This window comes from Marmota marmota, unplaced genomic scaffold (assembly GCF_001458135.2).
Source record: "Marmota marmota marmota unplaced genomic scaffold, marMar, whole genome shotgun sequence".
In the NCBI taxonomy this organism is placed as follows: domain Eukaryota; kingdom Metazoa; phylum Chordata; class Mammalia; order Rodentia; family Sciuridae; genus Marmota; species Marmota marmota.
Genome location: NW_025999968.1, coordinates 575,131 through 595,632, shown reverse-complemented (window position 1 = coordinate 595,632; position 20,502 = coordinate 575,131). Strand labels below are relative to the sequence as shown.

The following is a 20,502-nucleotide window of genomic DNA, read 5'->3' as shown; positions in this document are numbered from 1 at the left end:
GCGCCTCAGGTGAGCAAGGTGATAGCACCAAGGGGTGAGGTGAGGAAGATTTCAGTTCCTACGCCCCCCCCCCCCCGGCCCCACCACAATTTCCATCTGCCCACTACTCCTATGCCCCTCTATGTAGGATTCTGGAGGATTCAGGACCAAGCAGCTGATCAATCTGGACCACAAACCTCTTTGTAGGTAGAACCTGACAGCCCCCAGCAGGGGCCTGTTCTTTTTTCTCAATCTATTTCTGGCTCCACCAAGACCTTCTCTGTTGCCTTGGCATGGAGAGACCCTTGGGGGTTCTGCATTCAAGCATGTGGACCCAACGTGAGGAAGTCAGAGCCCAAGGCCTTCACTTGACCAAAGGGGGCTGGAAACAGATAGTAGCTGCTCCCAGGTGGAGCATCTGAGAGACGTTTCATGAGACTCCCCAGAAGGCCCAGGTGGGTTGAATACCCATTGCTTTGAGGGTGGTCAGCCTGGCAAGGCTTCTTGCACTGGCTTTCCCTCCTTCCCTGTCTCGCTCTCTGTCCTCCATCACTGGGCTCAATTTTTCAAACAAACTGTTTTACTCAGGACTTTCTCTCTAGCTTTGCTTTCCAGAGAATCTAGGCTAAGACCAGGTATTGGTATGTTAGAGAAACATAATTTTCCTTCTAAAGTAAAATTGCAAAAGTAGTATGATGTGTTGGTGAGCTGGGAGTGGTGGTGAATATCTGTAATCCCAGCGACCCAGGAGGCTAAGGCAAGAGGATCAAAAGTTCAAAGCCAAGGCTGGGGTTGTGGCTCAGTGGTAGAGCTATTGCTTAGCGTGTGTGAGGCACTGGATTCGACTCTCAGCACCACATATAAATAAATAAAAATAAAGGTTCATACACAGTGAAAACTATTTTAAAAAAAAAGTTCAAAGCCAGCCTTAGGAATTTAGTGAGCAAACTGAGTGAAGCAATTTAGTGAAGCAACTTAGTGAGACCCTATCTCAAAAATGTAAGAATTTAAAAAATGGCTGGGGATGTGGCTCAGTGGTTAAGCACCCCTGGGTTCAATCCTGGTACCAAAAAAAATAAAAATAATAAAAAAAAATGTAGTAAGGTGAATTTAGAGAAAGAAAAAAAGAAAATGATAGTAGATATGGTGCATAAATGTGGCAAACATGGTAATATAATACAGAAACATCTGAACTATTGACTTAAAGCTATTAGAAAACAAGCTTTTCTTGAAAAAAAAAATTTCACAGTTTGAGCTGTTATGCATTCTATGTTTGTCAGCATTATCGTAGGCACTGAGATCTCTTTAAGTAAAAAACAGGGGTGTTAGGCCTACAGATGTGCCTAGGGTAGGGAGATGTGAAAATATCCTCAAAATGGAAGAATAAAGATTTTTCCACATGGGGATTGGGCTTAGGCTCTGTTCAGTCAGGCCTGGGGATGGCCAGCATGGACCTTCTCTAAAAAGGATACATCCCACACCTCTGCAAATCATTGTCTGCAATGTAAGGCAAATCTTTTGCAGAGTGAGTGGCAGCTCATATGATGTGATCTAACAGGTCCACTTCCCAAGAATCCCTTCTGCTGGCAGCCACCAGTTCATGGTTTCCCTGCCAGAAGAGGCATTCATTTGAGTTAAGGAAGGCTGGGTCTTCAAACTGAGTTACTGCTATCCTGTGGGGCACCTGACCATTTTCAAAGGGTATAGGGTTTCAATAATTTTAAAAGAATCAGTTTCCACATTTTCACTTTCTTTATGTATTCCTTCCTAAAATTTTCCTACGGCAAGAAGGATTTTTTGGCCTTCTCCCTATTTAAAAAGAAACGCTTATCCTTTACCCAATTTGAATCTGATTGTGGTAAAATGTTCGGGGGAAAAAAAATACAAAATACTTCAGGGTGTGTCAAGTAAAGGCACAATTTGAAATGTAGTGTTTTAATCAATCTGGTCTCCTTAAATCAAGATAACATGTGCCCAAGGTAGGGTTTTGTGTCCCTCCTGTTTTGTCCATATTTTTACTAAGTAGAAAATGGCATTGGAAATAGATGTATTGTAGACTGGGATAGCAGGATAATGGCAGCTTTTATTCAATGAACTTTGTCTCTCCTACTTCCTGTGCACGGTCACAGAAACTAGCCCCCACCCCCACCCCCAACAGCCAGAAGAGCAAACAGAGCCTGGGAGAGAGAGAGAAAAAAAAGGGTGTGTGTGTGGCAGGGCTTTGAGGACGACTGCTCTATTTGCCTCCAGTTTGGCATATTGAAGCTATGGAAAGAAGGCCGCACACCTTGTGGTGCAAGGACCACACTACATTATTCATCTTCTCTATAAGACGGGGCCTGATGAGCACTCTCATTCACCCAGGTCTTGGCCTGTGTCTCAGATGCATATTTGAATAATTACCAGGAGGAAGGATGTAACAGCTTCTGCCTTACCTCTAGGAGAGCAACAGTACATTTTCAAGTAAAAGGTATATATCAGAGGTAAGTGTGTGTTTTATATTCTCTTGAACATTTATCCAGATCTTAGAAAAGGTATTTTTGCTGATTTTTGCCAAATTTGTGCCACTTTCGATTTTGCACATTATGTTTAAGAACGATGTAACTTTTCTCTAAAAGGAAAATGGCATAACACGTGGGAAATTATATCTTTTGTAGATATTTAAAATAATGTAAAATTATAGATGTCTTTTAAATGAGTAAGGAAATTCACAGTTTTATAAATTTCATTTGACAATATTTGAGCAAACATTTCAAAGGCCACAAGACACACTCAAGTTTTAAGAGTTCCAGTAAAATCCGCTGTGTTCTGGGGAAGCACGTGTTCAACAATCTTTGCCATCAGTGCCTCAGTGTGAATTTATCAGAGAGGCTGGAAGGAAAGCGCCACGTGTTAGGTACTTTACAGCTGGTTCCTGCTTCCTGATTGTAAAATACAGAAAGCATCTCTTCCAAGACTTTGTACTAATAGGATGTGGTGCATTAATACATGCAAATTTATAAATATATTTATGAAATATTATATATATATAATTACTTGGTTGCTGGGTGTGGTGGCACATACATGTGAACCCAGCAACTCCAGAGGCAGAGGCAGAAGGATTGCCAGTTTGTGGCTAACCTTGGCAATTTAGTGAAATTCTATCTCAAAAAAAAAAAAAAAAAGAATAGAAAGGGCTGGGAATCAAGCTCAGTGATAAAGTACCCCTGGGTTCAATCCCTACTGCGTGCACATGCATACACACACACACACACACACACACACACGTAAGAAAGAGTATGTCCATAATCACAATGAGAATAGAATAATCTGTGGACAAAAGATTTCTAAGGTAAATTTTTGGAGACTGCAAAGTGGATGGAGGTAATGTATGAGACAGCACAAAGAAAACCAAAGTCTGAGCTCCTGGATGATCAAAAGGAAAAATCAGTTGAAAGAGTTCAAAGGAGTTTGTTCTAGGAGCAGGCCTGCAGTTGCTGCTCAGTTAAGTTCTTCAGCCCCACTTATATTCAATCTACTCATAGTTTTACTTTGCAAAAAGCAAAAGAAATTATGTTTTAAATTGTTAAGGAAAAAAATTAAAGTATAAATTTGTAAAAGTATTTTTTATAATCCTGGGTCGAGAGAGCAAGACACAAAACCTGGAAGCCATGAAAAAGAAAGGCACATAAATTAAAATTCATCCTAGTACAAATATTTATACAATGAAAAATATCAAAAATGAAATTATGCAACATGTGGTGGCACACTCCTGTAATCCCAGCGGTTCCAGAGGCTGGGGCAGGAGGGTCACAAGTTCAAAGCCAGCTTCAGCAACTTAGTGAGGCTCTGTCTTAAAATAAAAAATAAAAATGGGCTGGGGATGTGGCTCAGTGGTTAATAACTCCTGGGTTCAATCCCTAGTACCAAAAAAAAAAAAAAGAAAAAGAAATTAAGACAGTTACAGACTGGGTGTGTGATAGAGAGCCCTCCAGGAAAGGACAATTAGAAGGGAGATGCAGCCCTGCCATTTAGAAAGCACCTGATGGTATGTGTGGGCAGGCCTCATCCTGGCTCTGTCCCCTGAATGACATGAATTCTCTAGAAATGATATTTACTCTTTCCTCTCTTGGCCTTAGAGTTGTTTCACTGCCTCCAACTGATAATGCCAGGCTGAGCTCAGACCTCTTACTCTTCCTTCTAGAGTTCCCAGGGCAGGGAGGCTTTGGAATTCCTGTGAATTTCAACTATTTGCATATTGACTACCCAGGGTCTAAGATCCTGGGTCCTACTAGATGCTGGGGAAAACCCCTTTCCCACTGTGGGTTCTCCGCTGCCAAGGAAACAAAACTCATTATTACAGTGACAAAAATTTTCAGGGAAGTTTTGTTTTTCATTTTCAACATGATCTTCCCAGGGGGTCTAGAAGTTCATTTGGGGGTATGAAGAGTCTTGGCGGTGAAGAGTCACAAGAAGCTCTCTGGGTACTGTTTCAAGACACGCCTGGCAACCAGCACCCTGATTTCTGCCATGTAATATGACCACAATGACCTTCAGCTTCTCAGAACCATGTCTACAAAGTCTTCACCCAGCTCACGGCGGCCAGACCTGGGCTTTAAGTCCACAGTGCTTCCAAGTAGTGCCACAGTGGGCTGAAGTTGGTGGACAGTGAGACTGGTCACCTCTTTTTCCTCTTAAACACTGTCACACTCTTTCTGGTTCTTTGAGACGGAAATCACCGAAATGCTTAAAGTGAAAAAAGAAGTGAACATTCAGAGCCTACCCTGTTTAAATCAGGGCTCTCTTCACATGGCTCACTGCTCACTCCCCCTCCTCCACTTGGATCTGCCCTCTCTCTGCCTGTAAATCTCGACACACTGTCCTTCCACTTTCTAGACAGGCTTTCCCTTGGCTCTCTGCCCATCCAAACACCTTCCTTCCTTAAAGGACCAGACCAAATGCTCTACCCTCAAGAAGTTTTCCTAGTTTCTCCTCCCTGTGTGCTCTTTCCCTTCTCTGAGTTCCTAATGTCTGTACTACTACTCATTTAGCACATCAATTTATTCCTCCTTCACCCCAATCTGTTGAGTGCCTACTGTGTGCCTGAAACTGGGCTCAGTATTGATGCAAAGATGACTAGACCTGGAGAGATGAGCACAGGTGGATCCCAAGGGCTGTGGGGCCGAGCAACAGCAGATGAAGGCCAGGGCAATAAGCCGAACGTGAGTCTGCTGTGAAGGCGAAAATGCCAACAGAACATGGTGAAATATGAATGGAAATATGACCTAGCAGGGCCAGGGATTATCTTTATGGGTTCAGTTCTTTCTGTGTGAGCCCAGATCTTTAATGAAATATTACATCCAGTTTCAAACTATATGTAGAAAATGGAGAGGTTCCAGAGAAAAGTAACAAGTAATAACAAAGAGGATGCTAAAATGGACAGGGAATAGAGGAAAGGAGAGCTGAGATCTTTTAGACCTGCCAGATGGTTTACTATTGAGCCTCCATTGCCTGATGTTGTTTGTTTTTGAGCTTTGTTTTCAGAATGCAACAGATAACCAAACTGGAGAAAATCAGCCGAAATTCAAGCAGGAGAAATTTTCGTTGAGTTTAAGGAAGACTTTTTTTGTGTGTGTGGTGAAACTGGAAAGGGCAATGTTTAGAAGAAGGTTGCAGTTTTATTGCCTTGGTGCTTTTAAAAAAGAAGATGGTGGTTCACTTCTATAATCCCGGTGGCTCGGGAGGCTGAGGCAGGAGGATGGCAAGTTCAAAGGCAGCCTCAGCTACTTATCCAGGCCCTAAGCAATTTACTGGGACCCTGTCTCAAAATAAAAAAATTAAAAGGGCTGGGGATGTGGCTCAGTGGTTAAATGCCTCCTGAGTTCAATCCCTGATTTAAAAAGAAGAAGAAGAGCGGGCTGGTAGAGCCCTCAGTGGTAGAGCACTTTCTTAGCATGCATAAGACCTTGGGTTCAATCTCCAGTGCTACAAAACAAGAAGGAAAAAAAAAAGTAAAAGAAAAGAAGAAGCAAACCTGTGTCCCGGAGAGCTGAACTTCTTGCCTGCTCTGGAACCTGAACAAGTCCAGGGTTCTGGATGAAAAGTTACTACAGCCATTGGCTGCCCCATTTCACTCCATTACTAACAAAGTTCAAAAGTCACTCATTTTTGATTTTCTATTTCATGTTTCTTGAGAAACAGTAAGGATACAATGAGTGGGCAGAAGGAGAATGTCAGATGAACTTGGAGAAAGTCAGAGATTAACTTGGTGCTTTCAAAACAAGAGAGTGTGGCCGGCCATGCTGAGTGCCACCTGGAGAGCCCTGGGCACAGCCTGTTCAGTAGGGTGTTATTTACTGCTTACACACACTGAGCTATTCACTCATTCTAAAAATGAAATAAACGGCCTCCTCCTTCTTCCTTCCCACCCGCTCCCTTCTCCCTCACTCCTCCTTCTTCCTTCTTGCATATTTTTTCTGAAAAGTAAACCAGACAATAGCCATTCATTTCTTATTCACAATGTAACATAAAAATGATCTTTAATAAAAGGTCATGGTTTCCAGTTTCCAAAAAAAGGGAAATTTAATTCTGTTCATAAAAAATTGCATGGCTTGAATGGAAAAGGGAATTTCCCCTTCACTCTTTCTAGAAAGGGCAACACTGAAAGCATAGCTTGCATGGTCTGTTTAAATATGAGAAGGAATTTGACCACACGAAGGCTCTGTAGAAGGGCCCAATTATACACCACCAACCAGGAAGAAGAGAGCTGTATGGAGTACAAGCCTTCCCCGCACTCTGCACACTCAATCTCTTCTGAGCCTTGAGTTGATTTCTCTGGTGGTCACTTGAGGAGAGTTGAGTGACTTCTTCTATGGCTCCAGATGCAACCAGGAAACCTGCCTAAAATGGCTGTCCTTTTTTGAGATACCCCTAAGCTTCAGGAGTTCTCTCCAAACGGCAATTTTAGGAAGGAGTGCCAGAAACCAAGGGATAAGTGACTGACACCTCCTCAGAAGGAGGAGTAGGCTGGAGAGGCAAGAGCAATCAAATCCCCTGGCTGGCTAGGTTTTTTTCTTTACTCTTTGGCCCCAGGATTCCTCTGGAAACAGAAAGGAGAGCAGGCTGACCCAGATGGTGCGATCGTAGGGCTATGACTGTGTGGAAGAGAAATAACTTCAGCAAAGCTTCCTGAGATCTGTGGTTTAAGGAGTAGTTAGTTACCTTTCATTTCTAGGATGCTGTATTTTCATCCCAGTGGGCCCTGAGGACTCCTGGGTGGGATTGGGGGCTGGAGCATGCAAGATCCATCGAAAGCCCAAGAAGCAGAGCTTGTGGTCAGAGGGCCAGCTGAGCATCCCCTTTCTGTGAAATCCCAACAAATCTAGGAGAAAGAGAGCGGTAGAGGCCATCTTCTAGGAAAGTTACCGTAGATTTCAAAATCTGCTGGTTATCCAGATCGAAGTTGGGGAAGCAGACTACTGCACCAGGGGGAAGAAGAGAAGGGGGACGTCATGGACTTCCCGCAGGTTTCTTTCTGTTCTGTTTTCCTTGCTGAGTTCATCTTCTAGTTTTTTTCCTAGTCTTCTTTAAAATATTCAGCCTTACAGATGGTGTGTTTAGGGTGACTAAAATTCAGGGACCAGGCTCACTTGGGTCCTCGACATTGGGTCCATCAACTGTGCCATCTTTCAAGGAGGAGATGCTAACCTAAACCTGCATCTTTGCTTTTAGCTTTTTCTTTTTAAATTTCTTCTCCTGCATCCTATCTGTTTGGATAAATTTTTTTTTGTTCTAATCAGATATGCATGACAGCAGAATGCTCTTTGATTCATTACACACACAAATGGAGCGCAATTTTTGACTTCTCTGGTTGTACCCAAAGTAGGGTCACACCATTCGTGCAATCATACATGTAACTAGGGTAATGATGTTGGTCTTATTTCACCATCTTTCCCATGCTCCACTACCCCATTATGGATTAGCATCCACTTATCAGAGAAAATATTTTGCCTTTGGTTTTTTGGGATTGGCTTAGTTCGTTTAGCATGATATTATCTAACTCCATCCTGGAATGCCATAATTTTATTCTTTTTTTATTGCTGAGTAATACTCCATTTTGTATATATACACCACAGTTTCTTTATCCATTCATCTATTGAAGGGATCTAGGTTGGTTCCACAGTTTGGCTATTGTGAATTGTGCTGGTATGAACATTGATGTGGCTGCATTACTACAGTATGCTGTTTTTAAGTCCTTTGGGTATAGACCCAGGAGTGGGATAGCTGGGTCAAATGGTGATTCCATTCCAAGTTTTCTAAGGAATCTCCATACTGCTTTCCAGAATGGCTGTACCAATTTGCAGTCCCACCAGCAATATGAGTGTGCCTTTCCCCCCACATCCTTGCCAACACTTATTGTTGTTTGTGTTCTTGACAACTGCCGTTCTGACTGGAGTGAGATGAAATCTTAGAGTAGTTTTAATTTGCATTTCTCTAATTACTAGAGATGTTGAACAGACCAATATCCCTGATGAATGTAGAAGCAAAATTTCTCAAAATTCTAGCAATTGCCTACAAAAACATATTTTAAAAATTGTGCACAATGATCAAGTGGGATACATTCCAGGGATGCAAGGTTGGTTCAACATACAGAAATCAATAAATGTAATTCATCACATCAGTAGATTGAAGGATAAGAATTGTGATTATATCAATTGATGTTCAAAACACTGTCATATTCAAAACACTAGAAAAACTACGGATAGTAGGAGCATACCTCAACATTGTAAAAGTTATCTATGCTAAACCCAAGGCCAACATCATTCTAAATGGAGAAAAATTGGAAGCATTCCCTTTAAAAACTGGAATAAGACAGGGATGCCCTCTTTCACCACTTCCATTCAACATAGTTCTTGAAACTCTAGACAGAGCAATTAGACAGATTAAAGGAATTAAAGGAATATGAATAGGAAAAGAAGAGCTCAAGCTATCATTATTTGCTGACGACATGATTCTATACTTAGTGGATTATTTTAAAGAAAATTTTTTATAGTTGTAGGTGGACAAATAACCTTTATTTTATTTTTTTTATGTGGTGCTGAGGATCGAACCCAGGGCCTCACGCGTGCTAAGCAAGTGCTCTACCACTGAGCCATAACCCCAGCTCCCTTAGTGGAATATTTTTGAGCTGGCAATTTTTATTTGCTTTCTTAATATTCTTCAAAAATCAGCTCTCATTGTGTCCTTTAAAGCCTAATGTCAATATATTCTATAAAGTCTATTCTGTTGATCCAATTATTGCCTGACTACTCTAAGTGCACTTAGTGAATTTTTTGGTACACTTAGATGCTGTATTAGTTAGGGAAGTAGAACCAGTAGTGTGTATATACATGTGTAATGCTGTGTACATACTAATAATATGTTAATAATATATAATAATATGTACTAACATACTATAAACTAATAATATATACTAAAACTGTATACATATCTATATATGTATATAGAGACAGATTGATTTACTTTAAGGAATTGGTTTATAAGATTGTGAGGCTGGCAAGTTTAAAATACTGCATATAGGCCAGTATTTATTTATTTATTTATTTTTGCACTGGGGTTTGGATCCAGCGGTGCTTTACCACTGACCTACATCCCCCATCCTTTTTATTTTTTTGAGAGGGGTCACTAAGTTGTTGAGGGTCTCACTCAGTTGCTAAGGCTGGCCTCCAATTTGTGAGTCACTGGACCAATTAGGGCTGATTTTGCTGCTTAATCCTAAGGCAATCTGCTGGCACAATCAACCTCTTCCTGGGGAGACAAATATTTTCCTTTGGGGTTTTCAACTGATTGTTTGAGGCTCACCCACAGTATAGAGGGCAATATGCTTTACTTAAGGACTACAGATTTAAACGTGAATCTCATTTTAAAAATATTTTCACAAAGACATATGGAATAACACAAGCGAATATCTGGGTTTTTGTGGCCCAGCAAATTGACATATAAGCTTAGCAATCTAAGTGTTCCCTGAGTCTTTTTGAATTGACTGTACAGGATATGTAAGCAGATGCTTTTGGGTTCCTATTTCACCTGTACTAACTTTCTTTGGTCTTCATATTTTCCCAACTTTAATTCCTTTTGACACATTTATATCTTGTGGTATATATTTTCCTTTCAACCTTGTTGCTTTTTATTTACTGGAGAGTGGGGCCCTATTAACCATTTCCTGTTAGCTCACTCTCTATCATCACAATTTTTTTTTAAACTCTCCTTATTTAGGCAGTCATTTTACACATGCAGACCCAGGAAGTGTTAGAGATTTGTTGAATTTGTTTTGATTTTCTGTGCTTCTGTTTTTCTTCTCTTCAATTTTGGCCTTGGTGTGGTAGGAGAGGAATTGTGCGCCAGGACCTCCTACTCTTTTAGTATTAGTCTGTGAGGGATTTTATCCTACAAGCATCACCTTATGTGAATCTTTGGAGTTGATACAGTAATTGATAAAGCTAAGGAGGTTTCTTTCTTTTCTTTTTTTTTACTTAAAAATTGTATTTACAAAATGACCCCATCCCATCCCAAATGTGCTCAAGATAAAGACTGTAAGTATATACAACCCGAGTGGTGGAATCCCATTTTACTGGGGAAGTGGGGATAGAACCAAGGCCAGGGCATGATCAGTACTGTTTTTACATTATTTGTGCAAACACTGTCACTTTTGCCCAGGAAAGCCTGGCATGAATATAGGCCAAAGTGTCAGCCCAGGTCCACACGAGAGTCACTGAGATACCCAGACCAGGGCCAGGATCCCGGAGCCTCCACGTTCTCCAGCACCAGGAGCTTCTCAGAGCCCCGCAGAGCATCGGTGGTGGGTGACAGCGGTTCCCGACAGCTGGGACGCAGAAGGGCGCGGCCTACACGGAATCCGCTTTCCCGGCCCGGAGACCCGCTGGATCCGGTCTGGCCAAGCGCAAGGAGGCGGCGCTTGCTGGCGATCTGCTGAACTTGGGCGCGGCCCGGGTCTTGGCCCCGCGGCTCCGCCCTCGGCCCCGAGGCTCCGTCCCCGCCCTGGTTCCGCGTGCTCCCGGCTCCCGAGGCGGCCACCCCCAGCCTGGCACTCCGGGATAGCCTGGCTTCTTCCGCAACCAGAATTCCAGGCCGAGGATCCGCCCTCGTGCCTAGCGCTCCTCTCTCGGAGGCGACCAGGTACATCCTTCTCCACCAGACGCCGCTCTCCTTTTGGTGACCAGGTACCCGTTTCCGGCGCCCCCAGCTCGCACCTCCCCTTGGCAGGTCCCAGCCCCGCGCGCATCCTGAAAGTGGAGGGGCCTCCGTGATTCCCAGTGTGGGTGCCAGCCGCTTTGCAAATCCTATGTGTTTGTATGCTGACCTCTTCCTCCCCAGCCCGCCCCCCCCCCAAAAAAAAAGAAAGCAGAGGACCGTAGTTTTGAGTGTACAGAATGTGAACTGTGAAGCTTTAGAAAAGTTTTAGGAAAAACAGCGTCCCGTGTGGGAGACTAGGTAATGTGCGAAAGTGAAATCGAATTTCAGAAAAAGGTGAGGGTCCTCTTCCTCCACCTTGCCGCGACTCACAAAACACACGTTAGGGTGGAGCCGGAAAGAATTACACAAAAGAAGCCGAGGACTTTGGGAGGGAAGATAAAGGATGTTGAAAGTTAGCCCTCAGAGGACGGCTAAGCTTGCTTGGGCTCTGAGAGTCTCAGCCCAAGACCAGATCTCAGGGAAGCATCGACATCCCCCTCCTTCTCTGGTCCCTTTTACAGATGGGAAAATCTCAAGCTCCAGGAGGGATGGTTTGTTTACAGTCACACAACAAATTCTTATGTGAGCCAGAATTCCAGTCCTAGGCTACATTTATAAATAACAAAATATGTAAATCAGGCTTTAAAAATATAATTTGTGAGCCAAGAAGCTCCAGCCTCCTCAGGAACTGCGCTTTGGATGTTCAGTTCATCTTCATCATTCACTGCTTCTCCAGGGGTTTGCCAACCTGCCCTCCCTGGCCTGGGGCAGTGCAGCTGGAGAAGGACTCCAGAAGACCAAGGAGGACCTGATCTAAACCCTGGGAAGATACCATTTAGGTGAGTGGAGGGGAAGAAGAGCAATTAAGTGAAGAAGGAGCTTGAGCAGAGCTCAAACTTAAAAAGTGTTTGCCAGTCTGTTCAAGGGGGATGGATGGCTAGGGTGGGCAGATGGTGGAAGGATTTGAACCTGATGCTCCAGGGAATGGGGCACACTGGGGAACTTGGGAAAGAAGGGGAGGGGGCTGTTAGGAAATGCACCTGCAGGGAAGCCAGCAATTTAGCAGGAAATTTTTTTTTTATTTGTTCTAATTAGTTCTACATGACAGTAGAATGCATTTTGACACATACATGAATGGAGTATAACTTCTTATTCTTCTGGTTGTACATGATGTAGGATCACACTGGTTATGTAATCATATACGAACATAGGGCAATAATGTCTGATTCATTCTACTGCCCTTTTCACCCCCACCCTCCTCCCCTTCCTTCACTCTCCTCTGTCTAAGGTGAAGTACCTCTATTCTTCCCCAGCCCCACCCCCTTATTTTGAATTAGCATTCACATATCAGAGAACTTTTGGCCGTTGGTTTTTTGGGATCGGCTTATTTTGCTTAGCTTGGTAATCTCCAGCTCCGTCCATTTACTGGCAAATGCCATAATTTCATTCTTCTTTAAGGCTGAGTAATATTTTATCGTGTATACATACCACATTTTCTTTATCCATTCATCTGTTGAAGGGCACCTAGACTGGGTCCATAATTTAGGTATATATAATTTAGCAAGGATTTAATCTGAGCTGGGCATACCGAGATCTCAGTACTCTAGAATTCCATGATTTAAAAGGAAAACAAAGTTTAAATATTGCTATTGAAGCAAAGATTATGGGGAGAAAGTATTCTGTTTCAATAAATGAAAAACCTTTTCTCTGGTTACACATGAATAATAAAAATAATTACAAAAATAGTGCCTACTGTGCACCTGTATTGTTCTCAGTGCTTTATGAAAATTAACTCATTGACTGCTCACAACAAATCCATTAGAATGTTGCTATTATTATCCTTACTATTTTACACATGTGTAGGCTGAGGCCCCAATGGGTTGCCCAAGGTAAGTAGGCCAGGGCTGAGGCATAATGGAGTAACACACTGGAATTTCCGGCCTGTAATCTGAAGATTCCAGTCCGGGGGTTTTCACCTCTGAGTATGTGAACTTAGCTTCTATGAGACCCAGGTTCCTTATCTGTGAAATGTGTATTGCAATCCTTCCCTGCTAGTACTTAGCTTCTATGAGCCCCAGTTTCCTTATCTTTGAAATGTGTACTGCAATCCTTCCCTACTAGTGAGACACAGTGTCGGTGCTTTGCAAACTGCATTGTGATACTTCTAAGGTCAAGTCTCAACTAAAAAGAAAATTAAACACTTGGATTGACTTGCATAATTTAATAGGCTTGCTGTTCACCAAGAGGCAAAGATATCGTCATAGTTAAAATCCTGGGCTTTGTAGTCTGCTAGACCTTCATCAGAATCCCAGTCCTGCTTCATGTTAGCTCTGTGACCTGAGACAAGTCTCTTAATATTTCTGAAACTGTTTCATCTCCATGATCCTCAGTTTTCTCAGATACAAGATGGACCTAATGATATAGTCCTTATAGAGCAGTTATGAGGATAAACGAGATGTACTTAATATGATGCCTACAAGAAGTAAATGCTCAATTAAATGTACTCGGAGCTCTTATTTTTCTGATTCTTTTCCATTCTCCTTCAGGTATCTATATTGCCCCCTAGGACAGCCCCTGCAGAGCCCAGCATGTGTGGGGGACTGCTGGAGAGGTATATGGCTGCCATGGTGCTAAGTGCAGCTGGAGATGCCTTGGGATACTTCAACGGGAAGTGGGAGTTCCTCCGGGACGGGGAGAAGATACACAAACAGTTGGCCCAGCTGGGCGGCTTGGAAGCCATTGACGTGGGGCATTGGAGAGTCAGCGATGACACTGTGATGCACCTGGCCACAGCAGAGGCCCTCCTGGAAGCTGGGAAAGCCCCTAACTTGACTCGACTGTATTCTCTCCTTGCTAAGTATTACCAAGACTGCATGGAAGACATGGATGGCCGGGCACCAGGTGAAGGCTGGGGAGGGTGAAAAGAACACAGGCCCAAGGAAATCTTTAAGAACGTTTTCCTTAAGTTTGGTACAAACTCAAAAACAAAAAAGAAAAATGTTGATGGAAATTTAAATATTGAGTGAACACCAGCATGGTGGCTGCACGCACCTGTAATTCCAGTTACTTGAAAGGCTGAGGCAGAAGGATCACAAGTTCGAGGCCAGCCTCCTCAATGTAGAGAGACCTTGTCTCAAAAAAGGGGAGGGAATCAGCTGAGGATATAGCCTGGTGACAGTGCTCCTGAGTTCAATCCCCAGTACCACAGATAGAAATAAATATATATCAAGGAAACAGTAGTGTTGATAGTAGTTGTGCTAAAAATAGAAACAAATGTCTTGTAATTTACTTAATAATAGCTGTGCATTTCCACATGTAAAATTATGCAGGTGAATAGTTGCTGATATGGAAAGGTATTATACATTAAGTGAAAAGAAGTAGATTTTAAAACAGTAGATGTTTTATGAAACTGCTGTCATTAAAAGTGTAGACATGTAGCTCTATGTTGGGAGAAGTCTGGAAGAATATAAGCAAAGATGCTAATAATTATATGTAAGTAATAGGAGTAGTTATTTATTTTCCTTTTACTTATTTGTATTTTTAAAATTTTTGTTGTTGGTGGTTTTTTTTGGTCATTCCTGTTTTTGTTTTTGTGGCAGTGAGAATTGAACCCAGGGATGCTCTACCACTGAGCTACATCCCCAATCCTTTTTTTAGAGCTTTATTTTGAGACAAGGTCTCACTAAGTTTCCTAGGCTGGCCTCTAGCTTGTGATCCTTCTGCCTTGCCCTCCCAAATAGCTGGGTTGTGGGAGACCAACCTTGTGCACATGACTGAGTTGGTCTCCCACAGCTGGTATTTTCTAAGTTTTTGTAATCAACAAGCATAAAGGAAAACATATTTTTTTCTCTTAAAGAAAAATGGAAAGGATTCTGTAGAGACTCCTCATGTAGTCCTAGGTCTTCTCACAAATGGTCTTGGCCACTTTGGTAACTTGTTAGGGTCCCTCAGGCCATGAGGTGATTTGGGTCACCTTTTTCTTGCCCATCAGATTGACCCCTCTTCCTGTATTAGTCTGTTAGGGCTACCATAACAAAATATCATAAATTGGGTGGCTTAAACATTTATTTTCTCATAGTTCTGGTTGTTAGAAGTCAGAGTCGAGTTGGCAGGTGTGACTTCTTCTGAAGCCTCTCTTGGCTTGCAGATGGCCATCTTCCGTGTCCTCATGTGGTGCGTGCAACCTGTGTATCCAGGTTTCTCTTCACCCTAATGCCTCATTTTAGCGTCATCACCTCTTGAGAGGCCCTGTCTCCAAATTGAGGTACTGGATGTTTGGGCTTTAGCCTATAAATTTGGAAGAATAAAGTTCAGCCCAGATTACCTCCTAATGAAAGCGCCTCTCCACCATACCCAGGGGCTTAAGGATGGTCCTTAGAAGCCAATCCCTTTTCATCCTTTCTTTGCAGCTAATATCTCCTTAGTTTAGCACATAGAATATTTTCTTTGTCTACCTATGCCATCCATGAACATAGATGTGAATTAGCTGACTCATAAGGGAACAATAATATTACACTCCAAAGTATGCTTTGCCATCACTTGGCTCCATGTGTATTCACAGCCCTCAGTACAATAAGTCAGTGGACAAGCCTGCTTATGCCACTGTCACAAAGGGACAGCCCAGGTCCACTACTCCTTATCTGAGCCCAGTGCTTCACCCTACAATTTGTGTCTTCTTTCCAACATCTACAGGCTCTAATTAGCAGGTTCTTATTGAGCTCTTGAAGGACTTGGGTTTTGAAGTCTGGTGGATTTTACTAGGCCACTAACTAGCTGGTTATATGTTTTTGGTTTTATTTTTAGAACTTTATCTTATTCATTTAAAACAGAGAATAATGTGTTATACTGACTTTATTGAATTCTTGTAATGTCTCTATGATAATTGGTAAAGATTCTAGGGCTCTTTATATGAATCTGGTTCTTTTTAAATTAATATTATCATGCAAAGGATTATATATGAAGTACAGCACCTTGTTGGGTTGGGGCTTAGAGTCCAGGGGCATCTGTTGTCATAATTTCTTGCCTTTCCCTTTCCATCAGGGAACTTAAGAGATTAAGTTCCTTCTTCCTCCTGGGGCTTGGCTTTGGTTCCACTGACCGCCATGCTGGCCTGATTCCTCCAGGTGGTGCCTCGGTGCAGAACGCCATGCAGCTGGAGCCGGACAAGCCCAATGGCTGGAGGATTCCTTTCAACAGCCATGAAGGTGGTTGTGGGGCTGCCATGCGGGCCATGTGCATTGGTCTCAGGTTCCCTCACCACAGTCAGCTGGACATGCTGATCCAAGTGAGCATTGAGAGCGGTCGAATGACCCACCACCACCCAACAGGCTACCTGGGAGCCCTCGCATCAGCTCTTTTTACAGCCTATGCTGTGAATGGCAAACCCCCGCAGCAGTGGGGGAAAGGACTGATGGAAGTGCTGCCAGAAGCTAAAAAGTACGTAGTCCAATCAGGCTACTTCGTGGAGGAGAATCTGCAGCATTGGTGAGTCTTTAGATTCCTGCGCAGGCTGGAATGTGGGTGAATCTGCGTATGTATATCCAAGATTCAGAGATGTCCACAGCCAACATGGTTTTCACCACTCAGCTCCCTGCTAAGGATTTCAAGTTCCCTTCCAGCCACAGTTACCCCAGAGCAGCCAAGTGGGCACCTCGATGAGCAGTGTAGCCACAGTGCCTCCATGTTATGTTGGGATTCTGTTTTGTGTTTTCTATGATTTTTGTGGCCCTCTGGCGTTATTTTCCAAGAATTGTTTCCCTCTTACTTGGAGCTTGCTTGTTTAGTATCGGCTCGACATATAAACAATATTTTTAAATCCTTTCTTAGAAGCTCAAGAGCTAGGTTTCCCACTAGCTAAATAATAAGTGGTAAGGCCACTTCTTCCCCTTTTTGTAAGTTCACTTTACATTCCCTTTCTTAGAATAAAAAGGTTCAGAGACTTTCTGCTGAAGTCACGCCCGGTCTTGATGTCCTAAAGTTCCCCAGGAAAGATGACATTTGGTATTTCTCTCCACCTAGGAAAAATAAACCTTTATTTCTTACCTTTTAACTTGATATATATCTATATTCTTTATTTAGCAACCTGGTCAGTGTCTCGTTGGATGTAGATGCTTAGCGAAAATTTGTTACATGAATCACACTTGGAACTGATTTTGATTTTCTTTGTTGTTGGTGATACTAATGCAAGAAGTTGAAGTTGGAATTTTCTCTCGTCACACACACCCACCTGGCACCTTTTCCTTACAGCTTTAGACTTTAGTTTTTCAATTGACTATAGATTTTCTTTTTCTTCCTACAGGTCCTACTTCCAAAATCAATGGGAAAATTACCTGAAACTTAGAGGGATTTCTGATGGCAAGTCAGCCCCTACCTTCCCCCAGCCCTTCGATGTGAAGGAGAGGGATCAGTTCTACACTTCTCTGAGCTATTCTGGCTGGGGTGGCAGCAGCGGACACGATGCCCCCATGATTGCCTATGATGCCATCCTTGCCGCGGGAGACTCCTGGAAGGAGCTTGCCCACCGAGCCTTTTTCCATGGTGGAGACAGCGATTCTACAGCAGCCATTGCTGCCTGCTGGTGGGGAGTTATGCATGGTTTTAAAGGAGTGAGACCCTCCAACTATGAGAAGCTAGAATACAGACACAGGCTGGAAGAGGCAGCTGGGGCTTTATATTCTCTTGCGTCAGAGAAAGACGCTGCAACGAGCCTTTAGGGAGATGTGAGGTTCATTTCCTGGGGCTCCTTCTGTTCAGTTTCTTTTCACTTTTTAACCTTGTACTCAGGGAGTTTTGAGACAAGTCCCTTGAGCACATTGAGGTCAAGCTTTCCAGACTCACCCTTTTCTTTCTGAAGCTATTGTAGTAAAGTCTTTTATCTTTGTTGATGGGGTCCACATCTCCTAAGCTAGAAATCTCATCGCCTCGCATTTGAGTCTTCATTTTCATCATCCAATCATTCTAAAAGATTTTTCTGTTTCTTCTTCAGTTGGGTTACCCCTGCCCCAAGTGGACTCTGAGACAAGGATTTATTCGAGTGGAAGGAGTTTATTTGGAAGGCAGTTCCAGGAAGCATGAGTAGGAGAATGGGGAAGTGAGACTGGGAGGGAAAGGAAGCGAACAGGGTGTGTGAGTGAGCAGGTTTCCACTGTGGGCAGTTGGGCTGCAGTCCATCTGGGCCCTCTGCCTAAGGCAGTCTGCAGAGTTATTCCACCTAAAGAGCAAGCAAGCCTGGGGTATTGATCCACCAACTTCCATCTGGTATATCTCAGCTTGCCTTTTGCACAAGCCAAACATGAATGTCTTCAGATGAGGACTCAGAGGTGCTTGCAACAGTGAGCTGTAAGGTATATGGGAACAGTGAGAGGTGCACGTGAGGCCCTAACAGCATCTGTTAGGCTGTTGTGCCTCTTAATATACTTTAGATCTATATTCTTTTACTTCGTTGCACTGAGTATTTTTCAGTGAATTCTGCAATCCAAGGAGCTCAGGCCTAGGCAGATGCTGCTTCTAGCTTCTCTCAGGAGTTCCTCGTGGCCTTTCAAATGTTACCAGTTTTGTTAGTATCTGCTTGTCTGTATTCTCCCCTGACAGAACATAGCCCAGTGCCTGGGCACCCAGTAGACACTCCATCAGTATATATTAAATGAATGCTGCTACCTGCTCTCCTATCTGGTGTCCCCTCGTGACCCTTGGGAGTTATCTGGACAAATAGTTTGATCATGCTAAGCTTCTAGTCAGGTTCCAGTAAATACATCATCCCCTTTATTTCTTGACGCAATTCTTTCTCCTTTTCTGCCTGGTAAATTCTCACTCATCCTCCAAGGCCCAGCTCAGACAGAACCTGCCAGGTGAAATCTCTGATTGCCAGGCAGTTGGTCACTGTCATCTCACTTCATCCACGGCCTTCTGTCCCAGCCCTGTCACCACACTGATCCTTTTGTGGAGTGATGGTGTGTTCTGGGTCAACCTCAGGCACACACTGTCCAGCAACCAGCTGGCTTGGAAATGAGAAGCCATGTCATCTTTCTGTGATCACCTCCAGTCTGCCAGGAGAGTAGGTAAAGGCCCATCCTTGTTGGGTGTTGTTGGGTGGTGAGGATGAGAACTCCTGTGCTTCCCCTTACAGTACAACCCCAGAATATGACTCCTGTGATTTCTCCTACAGATCTCTGGTTTTCAGCTGGGAGTGGGGTTGGGAGATCTGATAACAGCAGTCCAGCTATCTCTTAGTTCTACAGGGCTTTGTCTTTCCAAGTCCTTCAGCCTCTTTAGGGTGTGGTGGAGGAGGTGGAGGGAGGGTTGGGGGTGTCTTGGCATCTGTTCTGTGCTGTGGTGCTTCACCACAATTGGAGACAACCAGAAAATAGGGGGGGAAAAAACTCTTATTATATTTAGTTACTCATTCTCACTCTTCATCACAGGCACACCTCAAAAAATTGACTTTTAGACTCCTTTTTCTCAAACCTCAACATTCCTCCCCAAACCTCACTTTTGGCTGATGACCTCGCTTCCTATTTCTCTAAGAAAATAGAAGCGATGAGAAGAGAACAATCACACCCTCCCATCATCACCTCTGCCCATCCACCTGCATCATCCTTCCTGACCATAGTGCTGCAGAAAGAGAGGGAGAGGGAGAGGGATGAGGGAGAGGGAGAGGGATGAAGGAGAGGGGGAGAGAGTGAGGAGGAAGAAGGATGAGAATGAATGGGGGAATGAGATAAACTTCACTCTATGCATAATGTTAGAGAAAACCAATAAAAATGATCTTAAACACAGTAATAAGTTTCTCATGTTCATTCCATTAACATTTGTGCACTGAAAGCAGAATAAACCACAGGTAACATTATGGACTGAGGATGCTTTTGTGACTTGTGGATGGTGCTTCCTTTGCTTTTCTTCATTACCTAAGATGGCTTGATGCTAGAAGTCTTGGTGCCATAGTTTGGGTATGAAAATAGGGAAAAAATATGGATATGAGGTGTCCATCAGAAGCTCCTGTGTTAATACAGGAATGTTCAGAGGTAACGTGATGGATTGTGAGAGCTAAAATCTAACCAGTCCATCCTAACTGGGAGGAAACCTTAGGCAGGTGGGCCATGGCTGGAGGAGGTGGTGCCCTGGAAGTGTTTGCCTTCCCTTCAGGCCCTTTCCATCTCTCTCTGCTTCCTGGCCACCATGAGCTGAGCAGTGCTCCTCCACCATGTCCTTCCGCCATGATGTCCCACCTCACCTTTGGCCCAGAGCAATAGAGCCGTCCCACCATGGACCAACTTCTGCAAATGTAAGCTGAAA

At 43.3% G+C, this 20,502-nt stretch overlaps 1 protein-coding gene across 3 annotated transcripts; it reads left to right on the top strand.

Moving 5' to 3' along the window:
* Positions 1 to 10,996: 10,996 nt before the first annotated feature.
* On the top strand, positions 10,997 to 20,056 carry Adprh (ADP-ribosylarginine hydrolase). 3 transcript variants are annotated; one of them, XM_015478478.2, is made up of 5 exons: positions 10,997 to 11,154; positions 11,948 to 12,050; positions 13,758 to 14,112; positions 16,335 to 16,695; positions 17,510 to 20,056. In XM_015478478.2, exons 3-5 carry the CDS (start codon positions 13,800 to 13,802, stop codon positions 17,922 to 17,924), a joined length of 1,089 nt encoding a protein of 362 aa, XP_015333964.1. In that variant the 5' UTR covers positions 10,997 to 11,154; positions 11,948 to 12,050; positions 13,758 to 13,799; the 3' UTR covers positions 17,925 to 20,056. The 3 variants fall into 3 exon arrangements, with proteins under 3 accessions (XP_015333964.1, XP_048659219.1, XP_015333963.1); XM_048803262.1 differs by lacking the exon at positions 10,997 to 11,154 and adding an exon at positions 11,180 to 11,198; XM_015478477.2 differs by lacking the exon at positions 10,997 to 11,154 and adding an exon at positions 11,190 to 11,293.
* Positions 20,057 to 20,502: the final 446 nt, after the last annotated feature.

What these genes read in the sequence shown, in the direction of transcription:
- Adprh (XM_015478478.2), top strand. Translation starts at nt 13,800, where the DNA reads ATGTGTGGGGGACTGCTGGAGAGGTATATGGCTGCCATGGTGCTAAGT. An exon ending in CATGGATGGCCGGGCACCAG is followed by an intron (nt 14,113 to 16,334) that starts GTGAAGGCTGGG and finishes TGATTCCTCCAG; the next exon opens with GTGGTGCCTCGGTGCAGAAC. An exon ending in GAGGAGAATCTGCAGCATTG is followed by an intron (nt 16,696 to 17,509) that starts GTGAGTCTTTAG and finishes TTCTTCCTACAG; the next exon opens with GTCCTACTTCCAAAATCAAT.